Source organism: Merops nubicus, unplaced genomic scaffold, assembly GCF_000691845.1.
Source record: "Merops nubicus isolate BGI_N331 unplaced genomic scaffold, ASM69184v1 scaffold21914, whole genome shotgun sequence".
Lineage (NCBI taxonomy): Eukaryota > Metazoa > Chordata > Aves > Coraciiformes > Meropidae > Merops > Merops nubicus.
Window position 1 is genome coordinate 2,899 of NW_008604150.1, and position 18,372 is coordinate 21,270.

Below are 18,372 nucleotides of genomic sequence, written 5' to 3' on the forward strand. Positions count from 1 at the left end.
CTTTTGTGAACAACAACTAAAACACAAAAATATAGCCCACACTACAGAGCTAATAATAATCCCGAAAAGTCCTGGCATCCAGTCCAGCTTTTAGACTGCACCTGATATTTGAAAACTGCTTTTTTTTAAAGCTAGTCTGGTATTACGATAATAGCTAAGGTAACTAGTATCTTATTTTTCTGTCGTAGTACAATAGAGTTTGGATCCCTCATAATGAAGAAGTTTGGCAGTCTGCAGAAATCACAAAAAACTACAAAGCTGGAGACCGTTTTCTCCATGTGCGATTGGAAGATGGAACTGTAAGGAGAAAAGTCTTAATTATTGTGGGGTTTGATGAGCTGTGTTTATGCAGAAGCATAGGACTCACCATTATGGGATATAAATGACTGGTTCATATTTCCTTTTATGCTAAGATTTCAGTGACCAGAATTTTATCATACTGAAATTTGCACAGTAAACACCTGTTACCTAAAAATATGTAGACTGCAATTCTACTCTCTGTGTAACATTAGTATAGAACAGATACCTCAAAGATCACTTCAGTTTTGAAACAAGCACGGAAATTAATCTTAAGCTGAAGTAAGTCAGAACTGCAAGGTGGGCATAGTTACCTCTCACTCACAGAGCTAGCTCTAGTTTCTTATTGTGTTTTTCTTTGTTTATTTATTTAATTTTTTTCCCCCCCTAAAGCTGTTGCTTTATGTAAGATCTTCACAGATTTATTTTTTTTTTTTTATTTTGAAAATAGCATTTCTGTATTTCTGCATTCCTGTTCTGTAAAGACAGGTATTGAATGCATGATTAAATTAATTTCTTAAAAGGAACAGAAGTGAGGTTTAAAATTTATGTAATGAAAACTGAAGGGCTGCAAGTAACGGTAGTTTTAGACCTGACAGTTTCTGACCAGGTGTTTACTTTCATTCACTTGCAGCTGATTTACCATTTTCCTTAACACTTAGAAATATACAAGTGTTTAGAGAGCTAAATGCATTTCCCATTTTTACGGATTTCAGGACAAAATATTGTAAGTAAAGAATGTATCTTTCTTTTTCATAAGTAACAAAGAGCTCCATTTTACTTTCATGATCTCCAGGTCCCCTGTGTTCAGATGTATGGATCCGGTGAAATACAGGATGAAACAGGATTCCATCAATCCTGTAACCTTGTGTGAAAGCAGATCAATTTGCGTTCGTACAAACATAATGTATTTTATGATATTTTGAGTCAAATTCTTTGACAGGAACTGAATTACCCTGTTCATCCCGCTGCTTTGCCACCCCTACGAAACCCTGACATACTTGTTGGTGAAAATGATCTTACTGCACTTAGTTATCTCCATGAACCTGCTGTTCTACACAATCTTAAAGTTCGTTTTGTGGAGTCTAAGCTTATCTACACCTATAGTGGTAAGCAAAGTAAAATGCAAGGTCTTAAAAAAATTCTTAAAAAAAATAATCTGAGGTTACTCTGCAATATGATGTGAGTAATGTTTTCCTCAAGTATAGTTTAATTCATTCAAACTAACTGATTTTTGTATGGATATAGACTTGTTTGCTGGTCAGGGGCTACCTAGTTTAGAAAATGTTGCTACTTTGTAACGGGTTAACTGTTACAAAAATTGGCAATTCATTATAGAAAATGTTGCTTCTTTGTATCATCTTAACTGTTACAAAAACCTGCATTTCCTTTAGAAATTGTTGCTACTTTGTATCATATTAACTGTAGCAAACCCCAGAATTTCATTATAGAAAATGTTGCTATTTGTATCATCTTCAGTGTTGCAAAATCTGGCATTTAATTATAGAAAACATTGCTACTTTGTATCGGCTTAACTGTTGCAAAGCCCCGTATTTCATTTAGAAATTGTTGGTACTTTGTATCAGTTTAACTGTTGCAGCAACTGGCACTTCCTTGAACTAACCTATATTTTATTTTTGTTTTGTCTACTTGCTTGTAGGAATAATTTTGGTTGCAATAAATCCCTATAAGCAGTTGCCAATATATGGAGATGCTATTATCCATGCATATAGTGGGCAAAACATGGGGGACATGGACCCACACATATTTGCTGTGGCAGAAGAAGCATACAAGCAAATGGCAAGGTTCAGTATGCTTAATTCTCAGTTAATTTAACCATGTATGTGCCACTGGCTGTTAAGAATAACTTTGAATGGGTCGCTAAACTAGAGGACCAACAATTCCTTAACCAGTTGAGGAATTTCTAGAACTTATAACTGTTTTCATTCTTGTTGAGGATTAAAGCACTGTCTTAGATGAGTGAGTAGCAGTGCCACCAGCCTAGAGGTTACAACTGAAGAGGAGTGAGAGAAAAACAGATGAAAGATGGAACTGAAAAGAGATTTGTCTGTAGCTGTGTTGTCATACGTTTGTTTCATATATATAATTCTTACAATTATACATGCATTTTAGACATGTCTGATTTAAACCATCTGATTTTTTTGTTTTTAGAAATAACAAAAATCAGTCTATTATAGTCAGTGGAGAATCAGGAGCTGGAAAGACTGTGTCTGCAAGATACACTATGAGGTACTTTGCCACTGTCAGTCAGTCAAGCAGTAATGCACACGTGGAGGATAAAGTATTGGCATCCAACCCAATAACTGAGGTAACTTTCAGAGAGTATCTGTCAGGTCTATACTTGTTAAGGAAAGAATTCTGAGAGCTGCCTGAGCTAGATACCTAAATTAGAAGTTTAGCCTCAGAATGTTACTAATAGGAGATAGCTTCAGGAACACCCAGGTTCTGCCTAATATACCAGTGGCCTTTTGGAGGCACAAGTTTGCCTCCAGAGTTTTACCAGACCACATCCTGTTAATTAGATGATGAGAAAACAGTATTGATCAAGTTTGTTTGTTTGTTTGTTTTTATTAATTGGAATAAAACTTGTTTAAGGTTCCTTATAGTGGGAAAATGTACTTTCTCTAATTCCCAGTTTAGGTAGTGTTATACTATTTGATTTGTGCCTTATCTTCAAATTTGGGACTCAAAGTGTAAATCTTGCAGCTCAGCGATGAGATTGATCTTTGAGAACCTTTGATTTTTGGAACTTGTAGTCAAGTTATGTTTTGATGGAAATACTCTCAAGAAAGATGCAAGCAAAACAAATTCTAAAAGTTTATCATTTTTTGTAGGCTGTCGGCAATGCAAAAACCACACGGAATGATAATAGCAGTCGTTTTGGAAAATACACTGAAATCAGTTTTGATCAGAGTTACCAAATCATTGGAGCTAACATGAGAACATACCTGCTTGAGAAATCCAGAGTTGTCTTTCAGGTGGGTAAAACAGAGTTAAAAACAATCAATGTCAGTATGTGTACTGTACTTATGTACTATTCTTACTAGTTCTACATAGAAAATGTTATGTGAAGTTCTGAACTTGACTTATTTTTTAATAGATTTTATTTGGTTTTTAATATCTAATCTTACTTACAGTAGGAAATGGATTTAGTCCTTATGTTAAGTGGAGGATATATCCTGGGGACAGTTCCCTGAGGTAAATGCAAGAAGTATTTGAGAAATCTGTGACTTTCAGTCACAATAGTCACACGTGCCAATTGTATCCAGAAAGGAACAGCGTAGATAGGGCAGAGAGAGTCTTGGTAAAAAACTCTGAAAATTTATAAGATCATGGCTTATTGCATGTGACTCATTACAGTGTCAAAGTGTAAATGTGATAATCTACTGAAGAAAGGAGTTTAATTTTATAAAAGATATAAAAATATTTTAAAATAGTTTTACATATTTGGTACCTGGTGGATGGTTTGGAAACGGAGACTTTTTGAGTTACCTGGGGCAGTGTCTCAGCTGGCACTCCAACACAGATGTTCATTACAGTATTTGTCAGTTTTTATTAGTAGCTGGTTGTTCAAGCTGAAGAAATTATTAGAGTAACAACCTCAGGGAAAGAACTTGTACTGGTTGTGGAAATACTGTATACCTGAATTTATCACTTTCAGAGAACCTGTTGAAGTCTACAATGTGTCATTTAATATTGGGCAATTTCTTTGCCAAACTCCATTGCAGCAGAATTAGCCTTCAAGTATCATTATCTCTTTACAGTAATTTTGAACATTGAATGGTTTTCTGGTTGGTTGGGTGGTTTTTTGTTGGTTTTGGTTTTGTTTTGTTTTGTTTTTCCTTTCTGTAATGGTATTCTTTGCTTTAATTTACAGTCAGAGAATGAGAGAAACTACCATATATTTTATCAGTTGTGTGCATCTGCTACACAACCTGAATTTAAGCATCTTAAGCTGGGTAGGTCTCAAGAAAATAACCTCCTCTTTGTTTTTGCAGGGCAGTATTTTGAAGATTGGATTTTCAAATGCTAGGATGTTAAGTGCATTACAGCATAAATCTCACAGTCTTACAGTAGGACTTGCATTTTTAAGTCACTTAGCTATTAATCCTGCTTGCATGGAACTTGGTAGCAAATCCCTAGTAACTTGAATAGTGCATAATGAAGTATCTTAGTGTCTTTGAAAAACTTATTCTAATACTTTCTGTAGTGACAGATGCCATAATGCAGTTTAGGGGCTTGCTTAACTTATCTACAGAGAAGCTTTAATGCCACCTGGGAGAAACAGGACCTTAGGTATATGTTTACTCCGTCTTCATTCCTGTTTGTTTGTTAGATGACGTATTAAGATTGCTAGGAATTATGAAGAGTAATTTGTTTCAGTTTAACTGAGTTAGACACATGGATTTCTCTCAGAAAAAAACGGACCTTCAGCTCCAGCTGTCATCTGATAGCAGCTTTAATTTTCTGGTGTTACAAGGGTCTTGAAACAAGTGGCTATCCCTAGTCCCAAATTTTCCAGCATTACTAGTGTTTTGCTTCTTATCTACAGGAAGTGCAGAAGAATTTAATTACACAAGAATGGGTGGCAGCACAATAATAGGAGGAGTTGATGACAGAGCAAATATGGTGGAGACTCAGAAGACATTTGCTTTACTGGGTAAATTCTTGGGGTTATCTTTTCAATGCATATAAAAATTGTGGGATTTCTTTTTCTGAAATGGGCAAAGGTGGATTGTTTCTGAAACGTTCAAAACATTGGTAGTAATCACCAAAGTAATTTCTTTCATAGCTTATCCATTGCACCGCTGGTCTTTTTTAAAAGTACTAGGCAAGAGCAAATGGCTGTTAGCAATTGGTGTTTCTTGTTACTGGTCAAAATCACTAAGAGCTGGAGTCTTCTTGTTTAATGTGCTGTGACAGAAATGGAATTGGAAGCTTCTTTGCCACCTATATGGCTTATGTGAAAGCCAAATCAGACTTGAGCTGGCGCTTGGGGAGGTACAGGAATTCATGCCTGAACTCTCATGACATCAGGCAGAGAGAAAATAGGCATACACAAGGCTTGGCATAATAGTCTGCAGAGATGTTATACCATTCTTGGTTACAAAGCAAAGCAAGTAATCTAGAATCATGCTATTTTAATTAATTGTAATGTTTCTGAATATTTAAAATAATCAAGAATTGGTGTTTTTTTAGGTCTGAATGGAGATTTTCAGATGGATGTTTTTAAAATGCTAGCAGCAATCCTACACTTAGGCAACGTGGAAATAGCAGCTGTTGGAGATGAAAGATCATCTATCAGTGTATGGAAGCAGCTCATTCAGATACCAACACTTTCTTTTCTATTCTATACCAGAAGTCCTGTAGTATTAATTCTTCTTGTATATAGGGTTCAGAGCAGCATTAAATCTGATACAATAAACTTGAGAGATTTCTCCATCTTTATCTGTATAGAATCACAATGAGTGTTTATGTTAACTGTGTTTTGTGCCCAAGTTGATAAAGTCTGAATGAAAGGCAAAATGTGGCTAAGAGAACCTGTTACCCTATTGATCCACAACTGTTGGAAAAGCCTTTTGGGACTGTCTGCAGGACACGGGAAACAGCATTGTCAAAGCTGCTCAGAGTGTGTCCTGGCAGACTATGCAAGTGGAAAAAGAAAAGACACCTAACCATAGACTAAAGCAATTGTTTCTTTCAGTGTCTTAATCCAAAGCATGTCATCCAGACTAAATTTTCCTCTCCTCTATCAGGAGCTGTATCCAGTATTACTTGCTTTAGCTCTTGACATTTTGCCAGACAAAGTGAACAGAGCCACTTGTCTACCTAAAAATAAAAGTCAGTTTGATGTCAGTAGTGCTAGGATTTCACTGTCTAGGCAACAGTTAAAGTATTAAGTGTAATCTAATAATATTCTTATATCTTCTTTGAAGCTGGAAGATAAACATCTCAGTATATTCTGTGAACTTCTGGATATAAAGTGTGACAAAATGGCACAATGGTTGTGCCACCGAAAGATTATCACTACCGCAGAGACTGTAATAAAGCCAATGACAAGAGCTCAGGCTTTTAATGCAAGAGATGCTCTGGCAAAGAAGATTTATTCTCATTTATTTGACTTTATTGTGGAAAGAATTAACCAAGCTTTGCAGTTCCCTGGCAAACAACACACTTTTATTGGTGTTTTGGACATTTATGGGTAAGAATGTCTCTGGAAACAAATTTACTTTTAAGTTGTGCCTTTGCTTTCGAGTTGGTAAGAAGCATTTTTCAGTTTGTGTTGCTAATGAATTTAGAAGGGTTTGTTTTACGAAAAGGTCATAGTCATGCAAGTTTCACCAGTCTGGATGTTAAAGAACTGTTCATCAACTATAAATACTAGTGGTTTTTTGTGAATAAGCTTTAAATTTAACCTTTGATATGATACTTTTAGATTTAACTCTGGATTTTTTAGCTCTCTTATGTCTGGTAACATTAATTTCTAGGGAAGTTTTGAAATGCTTTAGCATCTTCCTTAGTCTTATGGCCATTTAGTTTTCTTAGAAACATTAGGATAGCTCCAAACTCTTAGTAGGATACTACCATGTGTATTTAAATGTCAAGGGATTTTTTTTTTTCTTATTTGACATGTGTTTCAGCTTTGAAACCTTTGATGTGAACAGTTTTGAACAGTTTTGCATCAACTATGCTAATGAGAAGCTGCAGCAGCAATTTAACATGGTATGTTTGTTTGTTACCGGTTTTTATCTTATTTTGGTTCATCTTTGAGATCATTAATAATGCATATCAGCAAATGCTGTTTCTATTTGAGTAATGGGTATTTCTGGATAATGGCTATCCAGTAATAGATAAAAATACTTTCCTTTTATACACATACTTACACACATGTATATAAATGAATATTTCTAAGTTTATTTTCTTCCAGACAGACATGTAGTATGCTACAAAATATATAAATGTTTTGTTTCTGCCACATGTATACAATCACACGCCCGCTCACGTTGTATTTATTTTCTTCCTTGATTGTAACCTTACATTTTCATAATTTTCACCTATCTAGCATGTCTTTAAACTTGAACAAGAAGAATATATGAAGGAAGATATCCCATGGACTTTAATAGACTTCTATGACAACCAGCCTGTCATTGACCTTATTGAAGCTAAAATGGGAATTTTAGAACTTCTTGATGAAGAGTGCTTGGTAATTTAAAATTCCTATATTTAGAGCTTGTCAAAAAAACCCTATATAGATGTGTACAAGCTGGGCTTTTGATCCATATTTTATCATTTTAGATGGGAAGTATTTTCTTCATAAAAGGAATATTAATGTTTGCCTTCTGTTTGGTAATTTTAATTGTAAAGCACTTAGGTATTTAGTTTTATAAGAAAAAAATAGACAAAAATGAGACTCTTACCCAGAAGCTAACCCAGCAACTAGACTTCTTCACTGTGATGGTCATGCAGTACTAGAACAGGTGAAGCAGAGGTGCAGTGGGATCCCCATCCTTGAATCCCTTTTGGATTTGAATTCAGATGGCAGCTTGATCTAATGTTCATAGTCTTGTTTCAAGCAGGTATTTGGAATATCGAGGCATCTCTTCCACCAATATCTCTACAATTCAGTTATTCCATTAATTCCATCCCTAATTCTGATACAAAAATAAAAAAAAGGTCTTCCTTTCCTTTCTTATAAAATTTTTTTTCTTGCTGAATGCACCAAATCTATACCTTCGTTTTTTTCTTCTTCAGACTTATGGGTTTGTTTGTTTGTTTGTTTGTTTTTTTGTTTGTTTGTTTTTGTTTTTGTTTTGTTTTGTTTTTTCTTCTCTGTGATCTGTCCTGACTGTAGCAATTCCTTGATCTGGGTTTTTGGTGGGTTTTGTCTGTTTTTTTTTTTCTCCTTCTTCTTCTCTTACATATATGTAGTTCCCTCAGGCTTCCAAATATACTGAAGTAGCTTTGTCAATGAAGAACAAAGCAGGAAAAGGTGAGCCCTGTTAAAATCATCTCTAAAAGGTGTTTTGGTGGTACTGGCAAGTCATTTTTCTCAGAATCCAAACCGTGGAGTCACATGGGAGAAATTAGAGAATATTCCCTGACTCATTAGCTTATCTGTTATTCTACTCATTATCATTCTCAGGGATCAGATTGTCCCTGATTGCAGGTGGCATTCTCTCAGGACAAAATTATTTAAGACTCATGAGAGAATTAACTCTAGTCAGCAAATTTGTGGATTAATATGACCTTCTTTCTTAAAATTATTTGCTACAGGGAGCCACTGGCTAGTCTGAAAAGACAAAACCTGCTCGTTATCAGACTTCATGACTCACTGAATATGCTTTATTCAGACAGCATTTACTGGTAGTAAACAGTTTTGCTGGTTTTAATGGTCCTACTGAGTTTTGTTAAAGAGACTGCCCTTCTCATTTTTACAGTTACCTCATGGAACAGATGAAAACTGGCTTCAAAAGCTATATAATAATTTTGTCAATAAAAATGCACTCTTTGAAAAACCGAGGATGTCAAACACATCTTTCATTGTTCAACACTTTGCTGATAAGGTAGAGTGAAAACAATCCAGTATTATTTCACCATGTTTCTAGAAGTAACTAATTTGGAAAAGAAACACTTAGATAAATAGAGGAAATATTACCCACACTTCTTCGGAACTTCTATGAAGTCAATCTTCAATACAAAGTACTGTTTATTTATTGGTAGTATTGCCTGTAACACGCCACTTAAACATAAGAATTGCCTAAGATAATGAATTTGTGAGTATAAAAAGAAATCATCAAGATAAAGAGGCAGAAAAAGAGTACAACATATAAATAAAATAGTAGCACATGTTTTAGTCTCAGTTATTTATGTTTCAAGTGTAGTATTCCTTTTTGATTTGAAATCATAGAATAATGGAGAGACAAGGAAAGAAAATCCTAATGAAGGCTGAAGGAAACTGCAGTTAGAGTGGGTTCTGACAGTATGACTTGCTTCTGAATTTGCAGTTTACATGTATATATGCTTGCCATAATGAAACTGAGAAAAGCAGAGTTTCAGCCATCAAGTTTAAGCCTAATAAAGAGCTGTTGACCACCACAGCTTAGAGAGTGAAAATTATTGTTTTGCTAACTCTTCATGTATTGCTAAAAAGTTAATAACTTTACCTGTTTGCACAGGTAGAATATAAATGTGAAGGATTTCTGGAAAAAAACAGAGATACAGTACATGAAGTATTGCTAGAAATCTTGAAAGACAGCAAGGTGTGTAAACAATCATTAATTATAAGTTTTCTGAATACATGATTTTACTAGAATTCATTCAGATCTGGTTCCAAAAGATTTGTTTTAATAAAAAGATTTTTTAATAGGTTGAATAAATTAGTCTTAATTTTTATTAACATTCTACTAGTGTGTATTTTTAATATTAAAATAGCCTACATGATGGAAAAACACAGTATTTAACTTCTTTGTTTATTTGCATTTATTTTGCTAGTTATGTTTTTTTTTTTTTTTTCCTTAATGTTACTAGGGAAGAGCATGTTGGAATCCCTGTAACTGAACAGTTCACTTTTTTTGTTGTTTGTTTTCTCTAGTCATTACATGCAGCTTTGATAGGTAGTTTATCATTAACAGCTGCCTTCATTTATTCTTCAAAAGAAATAAAGAGAATGCCAGGGCAGGGAAAACATCACATGTCTTACATGTGCCTGCCAATTCCCATCTGTTTGAAGGCCCTGTCCCTTTCAAGTCTAAAGCCTTGAGATGTCAGGATTACTATTGCAAAGCTAACTTAATCTGACCAAACCTCACATTCTTAATTTAAATGAAATATTGTGAAAATATAACCTTAAGTGGTCTCATTTTTAATTGTTCTGTCATTTATGTTCATGTTTGCTCATATTGAAGTAGTTTTTGCAGGCTCGCTTAGCTGTTGTTGAGTTTTGTCTGTGAAATGTATAAGTGCTTCACTACAGATTCAGAATTGTTGCAACTGTTTCTTTGATGGTTGTTTGTTGGTGTCTTAAAGATCTGGTTCCATGTCCTGCAATACCTGACCTAAGCATTAAGGTGGATGGGGTTTGCATTTTGCATTATAGTAAATGTGATTATTATTTAAATGTCAGTACAGTTACGCAGCATTTAACTGTGATTCTTTCACCACACTTCCAGTTTCATCTGTGTGCAAATTTTTTTCAAGACAATCCAGTGTCCATTTCACCTTTCAGTTCAACTGTAAACATCAAATCTGCAAGACCTGTTGTCAAGGCACCTAACAAACAACTCCGGCTGACTGTAGGCAGTAAGGTAGTACATGACCCTGCTATTCTGTGACGCTCGTACTTTTGGGGAAGTGTACTGGGCAGCCTGAGACTCTAATGCTGTGTTCTGTTACTATTCACGGGAGACTATCCAGTTTTCAGCACAGCGAGAGGCAGCCACAGTGCAGTGCTCCAGGTCCAGGTACAAGAACTTGTGTTTAACGTATGTATAGGAGACTATTAGGTACAGCAGGACTGTTAAATTTCCTGCATTTAAGATCTAAACCCTAAGAAAATCTGCCAGTGTCCAGCCAAAAACTAACAAATAATCAGAAACCTAAAATTTTATTTTTTACTTAGCTGTAAAAGTTTCATGAGCAAACCTGTTACGTGTGATACTTTCCAGTTCCGGAGTTCGTTGTCTTTGCTCATGGTGACCCTCAACGCAACCACCCCGCACTATGTACGCTGCATAAAGCCAAACGATGAGAAGTTGCCTTTTGAGTAAGTATGTTAGTGGTGTTGAACTGTTATAACTGTTTAAAATTGAAAGTGTATTTTATCATTTCACAGGAACTACACATGAGCAAGCTAAATTCTTTTTGTTGCACATCTTCCCATGCAAAACATTTCCTTTCAAAACAGAAGAAGTAAAAAAAAAAAAAAAAAATTTTCTTCTTACAAAACCAGAATCATTCAGTAATAGTTATTGATACCTTAAAAATTCTTTATTATCCTAAAATTTTTCAAGTTGGATATTAGTGTTTGTGTATTTGTCATAACATTTTTAGGGGAGATGTAGCCCGCATTTGATTTAAGTTGATAGATACTGTGTATAGGTGTGTTTGCTCTTGTACAGTATGGATTAGCACCAATTCACATTTAGGGAATAAAAGCCACTCCCATTTTCTTTGCAAACTTCCCTTTTGTCCATAGACATATTTAGAAGAGATATAGAACTCAGAAAAGTTATGAGCACTTTTGAACATAGCCTTGACTTTTTCCCACAATTTTATGTAATTTTAATCTTATAATACTATCATATATGTCAGATAATTTGCATAATTCCTATTACCAGCTTGTTAACCACTGACATGCAAGTAGGAGCTACTCTTGATGCAACTATTGGTCTGGTTTGTGGGCAGACATGTGGAGGCATCCTAGCTTCAGTTATCCAGCTTTCAGCGGGAAAGTAGTGAACTGACAAATTAAATGAAAGCTTTTATCATTCCTCAATAGGAAAGAAGAGGCAAACTTTGATTCTAAATTAATTTTTTTAAGTGTCTTAACTCATTTTCTTGAAGGTAGATAAAATCTGCTCATTGAAAACATATTACAAATGGCACTGTTTCACTACCACTGCAGTGAGACCTCATTATTCTTTGTAATAGCAGTGAGGGGGAACCAGTTTGGATGCTATAAAATCATGTCTGAATTAGACTCAGAGAGTGTACTATAAATAGTGAAAGAACAATACAGTCATCTATCAGCCACAGGGGTCTCTTAGCTAGTACTTAACTGACACTGTAGTGTAGTGCACTCTGAGCATACCAGCTCTGGTCCAGAACTGGAAAGGGTCTCTCCATGCCTTGTGTTGATAATCTTGAACCCAAATATTTGTAAGTACCTGCAGAGAGAATTCCTTCCTAACAGACTGTCGAGGGTATTTATTTCTCTGTATGTTTTGTGCTGAGTGTGGCATGACTCATTGCCACTTGCTCATACAAACTGTCACAGTTAATACAGAAAGGAAACAGGACTTTTCATAAGATGGAAATAAATACAGTCTTCCTTTTGTTTTGAGGATGAAAAAGAAAACCCAGGTGCTCCCTATCATAATGGGGGGCGGGGGACGGCGGGGCGGGAAGAAGCCATTATATAAAAAGCAGGGAGCCCTGTTTCTTATGGGCAGAAACAGAAATCCTGCTAGTAGAATGGTTCTAATTATGTGCCAAACCCAGAAAAAAATGTAAGATATAACTCTGCTTTTTTTAGGTTTGATTCAAAAAGAGTTACTCAGCAGCTGCGAGCCTGTGGTGTTTTGGAAACTATTCGTATCAGTGCACAGAGCTACCCATCCAGGTATGGATAGCAGTAGACTTCTGTATGCCAAAAAATACTTAGGTGTCTCTTAAATTAATTGCATTTGCTAACTTAATTTTCCAGGTGGACTTACATTGAGTTTTTCAGCCGTTACAGCATTCTTATGACACAGCAGGAGCTCTCCATAAATGATAAGAAGCAGATATGCAAGACTGTTTTGCAGCGACTAATTCAGGTTAGTTGTATGCACTGACCCATTAGTATTATAGCACCTATTATTAAGAAAAGATCTCTTGCCAGGAGTAGTGTCTCACTCCTTAAATAGGAAAGATATCTCCATTATCGCCATCTTCCCTGATTTAGTGTGTTGCACACAGGCTTGCAAGTCAATTACCTTGTGTTACGACAGTTGTAATGTGGACACAGACAGATGATATAACCTCTCTGTGCTTCATATCTTCACTTGTAAAACGGAAGATATTCTACTTACGTTAATAAAGCAGTGAGGATTAAATGGTATACAGTTGTCAAGTATTAGTTTACGCACAAAAGAGGGCTTTGATGGTGGAATCCAGCACAGTGGACAACTGTTCTAAAAACGTGTTGTTGCTCTGATTTGCTTGACAAGCCTTTAGTGATGAGGCTCGTCCAAGTCAAGCCAGTGACTCAAGTCAGCAAGTGAGGACTGAGTGCAGCCTCAGGGGTGTGTAAGACCAAACACAGGCATACCTGTAACATAGCTCCAGCACAGGCCAAGGGTGAGGGCCTGAGCTTAAAAGCACCTTCTCCCTCGAGTTTTCCCTCACGCAGCTTGCTGATTCAAGGCCAGACACGTGTACCGAAAGGTAATGTTGAGCCCAGGGAGCCAGACTTGTACGAAGGAGTGAAGAGGTTGCTTTCAAGGCCTTGATGACGAGTCCAGATGTTCCCTTTAATTTGAGATCAGTAGGGTGTGATTTTTGGAGGTAATTCTCTGGTTCTTTCCCATAGGTTTTTTTCCCCACGGTTTTCACTCCCATATACCCCCATTTCCAAAGAAGACAGGGAGGATATTCTTATTTAGCAAGATCATGTCATTTCAGAAGAGCTTGCCTGAAGTGATGATTTATAAAAGGAAGAAAGTGTCTCATCAACAAGAAGAAACCAAAAACTTAGTACACCTATTATTCTCTTTTTCAGGATCATAACCAATATCAGTTTGGGAGAACAAAAATTTTCTTCCGAGCGGGACAGGTGGCTTACCTGGAGAAGCTGCGATCCGACAGGCTGCGCCAGGCCTGCGTCACCATCCAGAAGCGTGTCCGGGGCTGGCTGCAGCGGGAGAAGTTCCTGCACGCCAGGCGTGCAGCCACCGTCCTGCAGCAGTACTTCCGGGGGCAGCGCACCCTACGGTACCTTGGGCTGACAAGTGAATTTCCTGTCCAGCTGATAGGAAGGAAATACTCCAGCAGATTTCAGATGTTGTCTGCCAGATTGCTGGGCAGACGGTCTGCCTGTGAGCTCAGTCCGCAGCTGACGATGCATGACCCGGTTGTCAGCTTGGGCTTTCTGCTTAGCTTCAGAGCCAGAGAAGAAATCGGGTAGCAGAGAGGCAAAGCAACTTACAAAGGTCTACAAATTAGTGTGTACAAAATATTACAAGGAATTATGCAGCAGAGAAACTGCACCAGTCATTCACACAGCAGACTGAGAGGAAGGTGGCTCCATGTAGGTTTTGAAATTTTCAGAAAGAGAGCATCAGAACACTTGCTTGTGGAACAGATTTCAAAGATGGTGGATAATTCCCTGTCTTCTACTTTAACTGAAGAAAAGGCTGTATTTTAGATAGTGGTTGCCTGTTTTCAGTATCTCCTGGGGTTTTTTTTGTTTTTGATTTGACTGACTGAGGGATTGAGCATGACAAATCTAACATGACTGAAGTAAACTTTACTGTCTTTTGTATTAAGGCAAGCTATAACTGCAAGAACTCTGAAGCAAACATGGGCAGCTATAACTATTCAGAAATACTGTCGGGGTTACCTGGTCCGTAGACTTTGCCAGCTCATCTGTGTGGCTGCTGTAACAATTCAAGCTTATACAAGAGGATTTTTAGCAAGAAAAAAATATCGGAAGGTACAGCATATGAAAAAATTTCTTCCAGTAGCGGGAAACAGTTATTGGTCTATAAGATGAAGACAAGGGCACTGATCTCAAATATTTTACCTTTTGCATGTCTAGTTCTCATATCTTTTATGCTGTTTTTATATTGTTGTTATAAAAATACTGATACACAGTAGCCTAGATCTAATCTCTGAGCTACTCAAGACTCTGTCTGCTTTGTACTTGGTGTGATTACTACAGTAGTTCCAATGTTTCTGCAGTCTGGGTATTTCAGTATTTTGATATGTCTGTAAGAACACTGTCATTACCAGTGTATATAGATTCACATAATATTATAACTGATGCTGACTGAACCATAGATAACTGCAGACAGATTTTAATATTTTATTTTAAAGATGCTTGAAGAACACAAGGCTGTGATCATTCAGAAATATGCCCGTGCATGGCTTGCCAGGCGCAGGTTTCAGAATATTCGGCGGTTTGTACTGAATATCCAGCTTTCATACAGAGTGCAGCAACTGCAGAAAAAGATAGAAGAACAGGTGAGGGACACCAGTCACTTCATCATCTATACTATTTTGTTTTTTAATCATAACTGTTTTATTCAGAGCTTGTCTAGAGACTAAGGTGAATTACAGTGTCCATACTTTACTTGACAAAGCAGGAGAATATGTAAGAGATACATCCTTTATAATAAACCACTAGTATTCTTTCTACATTCAGGGAAGGAAAAATCATCTAGGGTTTCCTTCTATTTTTGGGTTAGTTGTACCAATGAGAAGAGTCCACAATGAACTTTTTTTTTTTAAGAATTGTTTCATAAGTAGTATGTCCAGTCTCTGGATGGAGTTACTAAGGTGAAGAATGTGTGAGGTGCTGTTCTGGGGCAACATATTTAGTAACTTTTTGAAATTCTATATTTTGTTTATTTTGCAGCTTAGTTTTGAGAGCCATACCAGCCAAATCATCCTTAAAATGATTTAATCCTTTAAATCTAATTGATGAAAACAGTTCTAGGTTGAAATAATCATGACTGGTACAGGATGGTGAGCAGAAATAGGTCAGGTGCTTCCTTTGGAATTCTGTTAAGCAGTTTCAGCTGTTCATTTTCTTTTCTATTTTCTTTTAACCTGTCTTGCTCATTGTAGAGTAGAGAAAATCATGGTTTGCTGGAACGATTGACCAGTCAGGCTTCAACTCATATGAATGACACAGATACAATTCAGAAACTCAAGTTAGATCTTGAAAAGTTAACTGTTCAAAAGAGAACATATGAAGAGAAAGAGAAAAAATATAAAGAGGACAGTGAACAAGTAAGTTTAATTGCCATCTGGGTGCTTGGGGTTTAAGTAATTTTTTCAGTCACTAGATGTATCAAATGCATGATTTGAGATAAGTAGTAAGTTAATGAGTAACTTCACATTCGGGTGGGCATGTCAAGGAAGGAAGAGAATCCATAAATGCTTGTTAAAATTAACACATTCTGTGATCTGTTTCTTCCTCCTTCATAATTTTTATATTATGCTTACTTTTTGTGTGTACAGAAAATCTTAACACTTGAGAATTGGAATAAAGAATTACAAGAACAGAAAGAGATCTTAGAAATAAAGCTGCAAGAAAAAACTGAGGAAATGAAAGGTATAGTAACTAAAAGGAGTTTTAAAGAAGTTATAAAGTGGGGTAAAGTCAGGTTTTCAGCAAAGATAAAAGACTTTTAGTCTAAAAAAAGCAATATAAGTGCTGAATTTACAGTAAATGAAAAGCTGGTCTTAAGCTTTTCTTGCTTAAGAAGTGTAATGCAAATGTTTTCAATTTAATAATTAAGTTAAATCTGTTCTTTAAGTAGCAAAAGGTCTCCTCTTATTGTTTCCTGTCTCATGCACATGCATTCCTTCAAGGGGTTGCTTTGTCCTTGGTTCCTTTAATATGTTGCTCTAAGAATCTAATTTCAAAGGACACAGGCAGCACATGAGAGCAAGTATACTTCAGATGAATAACATTTTGATGTTTCAGAACCTTTTATTCTATTTTACTTGTAAAATTTACTGTGGTAATTTTTGGCACTTGAGGGAGTAATTTCAGCCTGAAAATATGCTAAGGATTACTGATTAAAACAAAACTTCTCATTGTGGTCATACTGTTTTAAATAATACAAATAATTGCATGAAGGTCTTTGAAATGCTGAAATATTTTTTGACAGAGAAAATGGATGACCTCACGAAGCAACTCTTCAATGATGTGCAGAAAGAAGAAAATCAGAGAATGTATGGAATCTGAATTTTATTGCTTTGAAAGGGCATTCAGGTTTTCTATTTCCCTGCTTTCCTTTCTCCTCCTGTAAATGTACTATGCTGACATCACTTATGAATCTGACAGTGTTCTTGGACATTAATGCTGGTACTAAAGTACTTCATGTACAGTCATGGAAAAGCACGTGTGTGTTTGTGGGTCAGCCACATGCAGGAAGTTACACTGTAGACTTGAGACTGTTCTTGCTTTTGCACTTTCCTGTCTTTTCACGTGTCTTTCTGAGAACTGAAAGGCAAACCTGATCTTAATAGTATCTTTGGATCTACCATCAGCATTCATTCAGGGCTGGAAGAGCAGCTGATGGCCGTAACAGTGAGAACTCCAGTGAAGTCCATATTAAAGGACTGAAATCAAAGATTCAGCTTGAAGGAAAGGAAGTGTTTGTGAAGGACATTTGGTTAAAAATATAGTAGGAAAAAAACTTTTTAAAAAAAATTTTCCCCTTTGGTATTTCATTTGCAGTATTAAAAATCCTATTGTTTAGCAATAAATGGTTGTTGCTTTGCAGCATGCTTTTCTCAGACAGGGGTTTATTCCCCAGTAACTCTTTACTTGTTACTTGTCCCTTTATTTGCTTATTTGTTCTTGAGGGTTGGAAGCTGTGTGGTGTTTCAGCTCAGTCTGTTTTCAACTGCAAATAACTTCAGACTATACTAAGAGGACTTCTCTACTAGTTTTTCTGCTTTTCCCATTAGATGTATTGTTGGAAGCCAGTCCATTTCAGCAGGGACTAGTAGAAAATAGAAAGCTTCTTGTGGTGTTTCACTGAGAAGGATACAGGGCTTTCTGTAGCTATGTCCTCCTTCAGTCCTGACTGGCCATAAATGTAGTAGAAAGCAGCTCAGACAGGCTGACTCTCAGAGAGTTAGAGAATTAGCCTTTAAGTGCAAAAAAAAATAATTTTTGCCTTGGAATTCAGTCCCAATGCCTGAATTAGATGTAGGGAAATCCCATTGTCTTCTGTTTTGTGGCTTGACTGGGGATGTAGGATAGCATTTTCAGGTAATTACAGTTCATTTAAATTTTCTTCAGTGAAACATGTCCTTCAGATTAAAACAAAACCAAAACCCACTCTTCCACTTATGGATGTATGAAAATACAGCCACATTTTAATTGTCTTGTTTAGGATACTTGAGAAAAATTTCCAAAATCAGAAGCAGGACTATGAAAAGGAGATTGAATTGCTCAAAGGAGAAATTAAGATTCTGAAAGAAGAAAAAACTCGGCTACAACATCAAATTCAGCAAGAAATTGTCATTCAGGATGGCTTGAAAATGGAAGTAGGACAGCTTGAAAAACAAGCACAGGTAAAGTATGACACATTTAATTTTGGAATCTTTGCT

At 36.3% G+C, this 18,372-nt stretch overlaps 1 protein-coding gene across 1 annotated transcript in view; it reads left to right on the forward strand.

Moving 5' to 3' along the window:
* The window catches only part of MYO5C (myosin VC), a 33,599-nt gene that overhangs the window by 1,746 nt on the left and 13,481 nt on the right, over positions 1-18,372 (forward strand). Inside the window, exons 2-25 of the mRNA XM_008938925.1 lie at positions 189-299; positions 1,241-1,406; positions 1,958-2,102; positions 2,470-2,626; positions 3,153-3,296; positions 4,196-4,277; positions 4,871-4,978; positions 5,518-5,624; positions 6,255-6,520; positions 6,960-7,041; positions 7,382-7,522; positions 8,757-8,882; positions 9,495-9,578; positions 10,488-10,622; positions 10,983-11,080; positions 12,572-12,658; positions 12,743-12,854; positions 13,799-14,010; positions 14,566-14,731; positions 15,115-15,261; positions 15,868-16,032; positions 16,264-16,357; positions 16,920-16,983; positions 18,156-18,336. Of these exons, the coding sequence (XP_008937173.1) occupies positions 189-299; positions 1,241-1,406; positions 1,958-2,102; positions 2,470-2,626; positions 3,153-3,296; positions 4,196-4,277; positions 4,871-4,978; positions 5,518-5,624; positions 6,255-6,520; positions 6,960-7,041; positions 7,382-7,522; positions 8,757-8,882; positions 9,495-9,578; positions 10,488-10,622; positions 10,983-11,080; positions 12,572-12,658; positions 12,743-12,854; positions 13,799-14,010; positions 14,566-14,731; positions 15,115-15,261; positions 15,868-16,032; positions 16,264-16,357; positions 16,920-16,983; positions 18,156-18,336 (3,180 nt within the window). The remainder of the gene's footprint in view (positions 1-188; positions 300-1,240; positions 1,407-1,957; positions 2,103-2,469; positions 2,627-3,152; positions 3,297-4,195; positions 4,278-4,870; positions 4,979-5,517; positions 5,625-6,254; positions 6,521-6,959; positions 7,042-7,381; positions 7,523-8,756; positions 8,883-9,494; positions 9,579-10,487; positions 10,623-10,982; positions 11,081-12,571; positions 12,659-12,742; positions 12,855-13,798; positions 14,011-14,565; positions 14,732-15,114; positions 15,262-15,867; positions 16,033-16,263; positions 16,358-16,919; positions 16,984-18,155; positions 18,337-18,372) is intronic.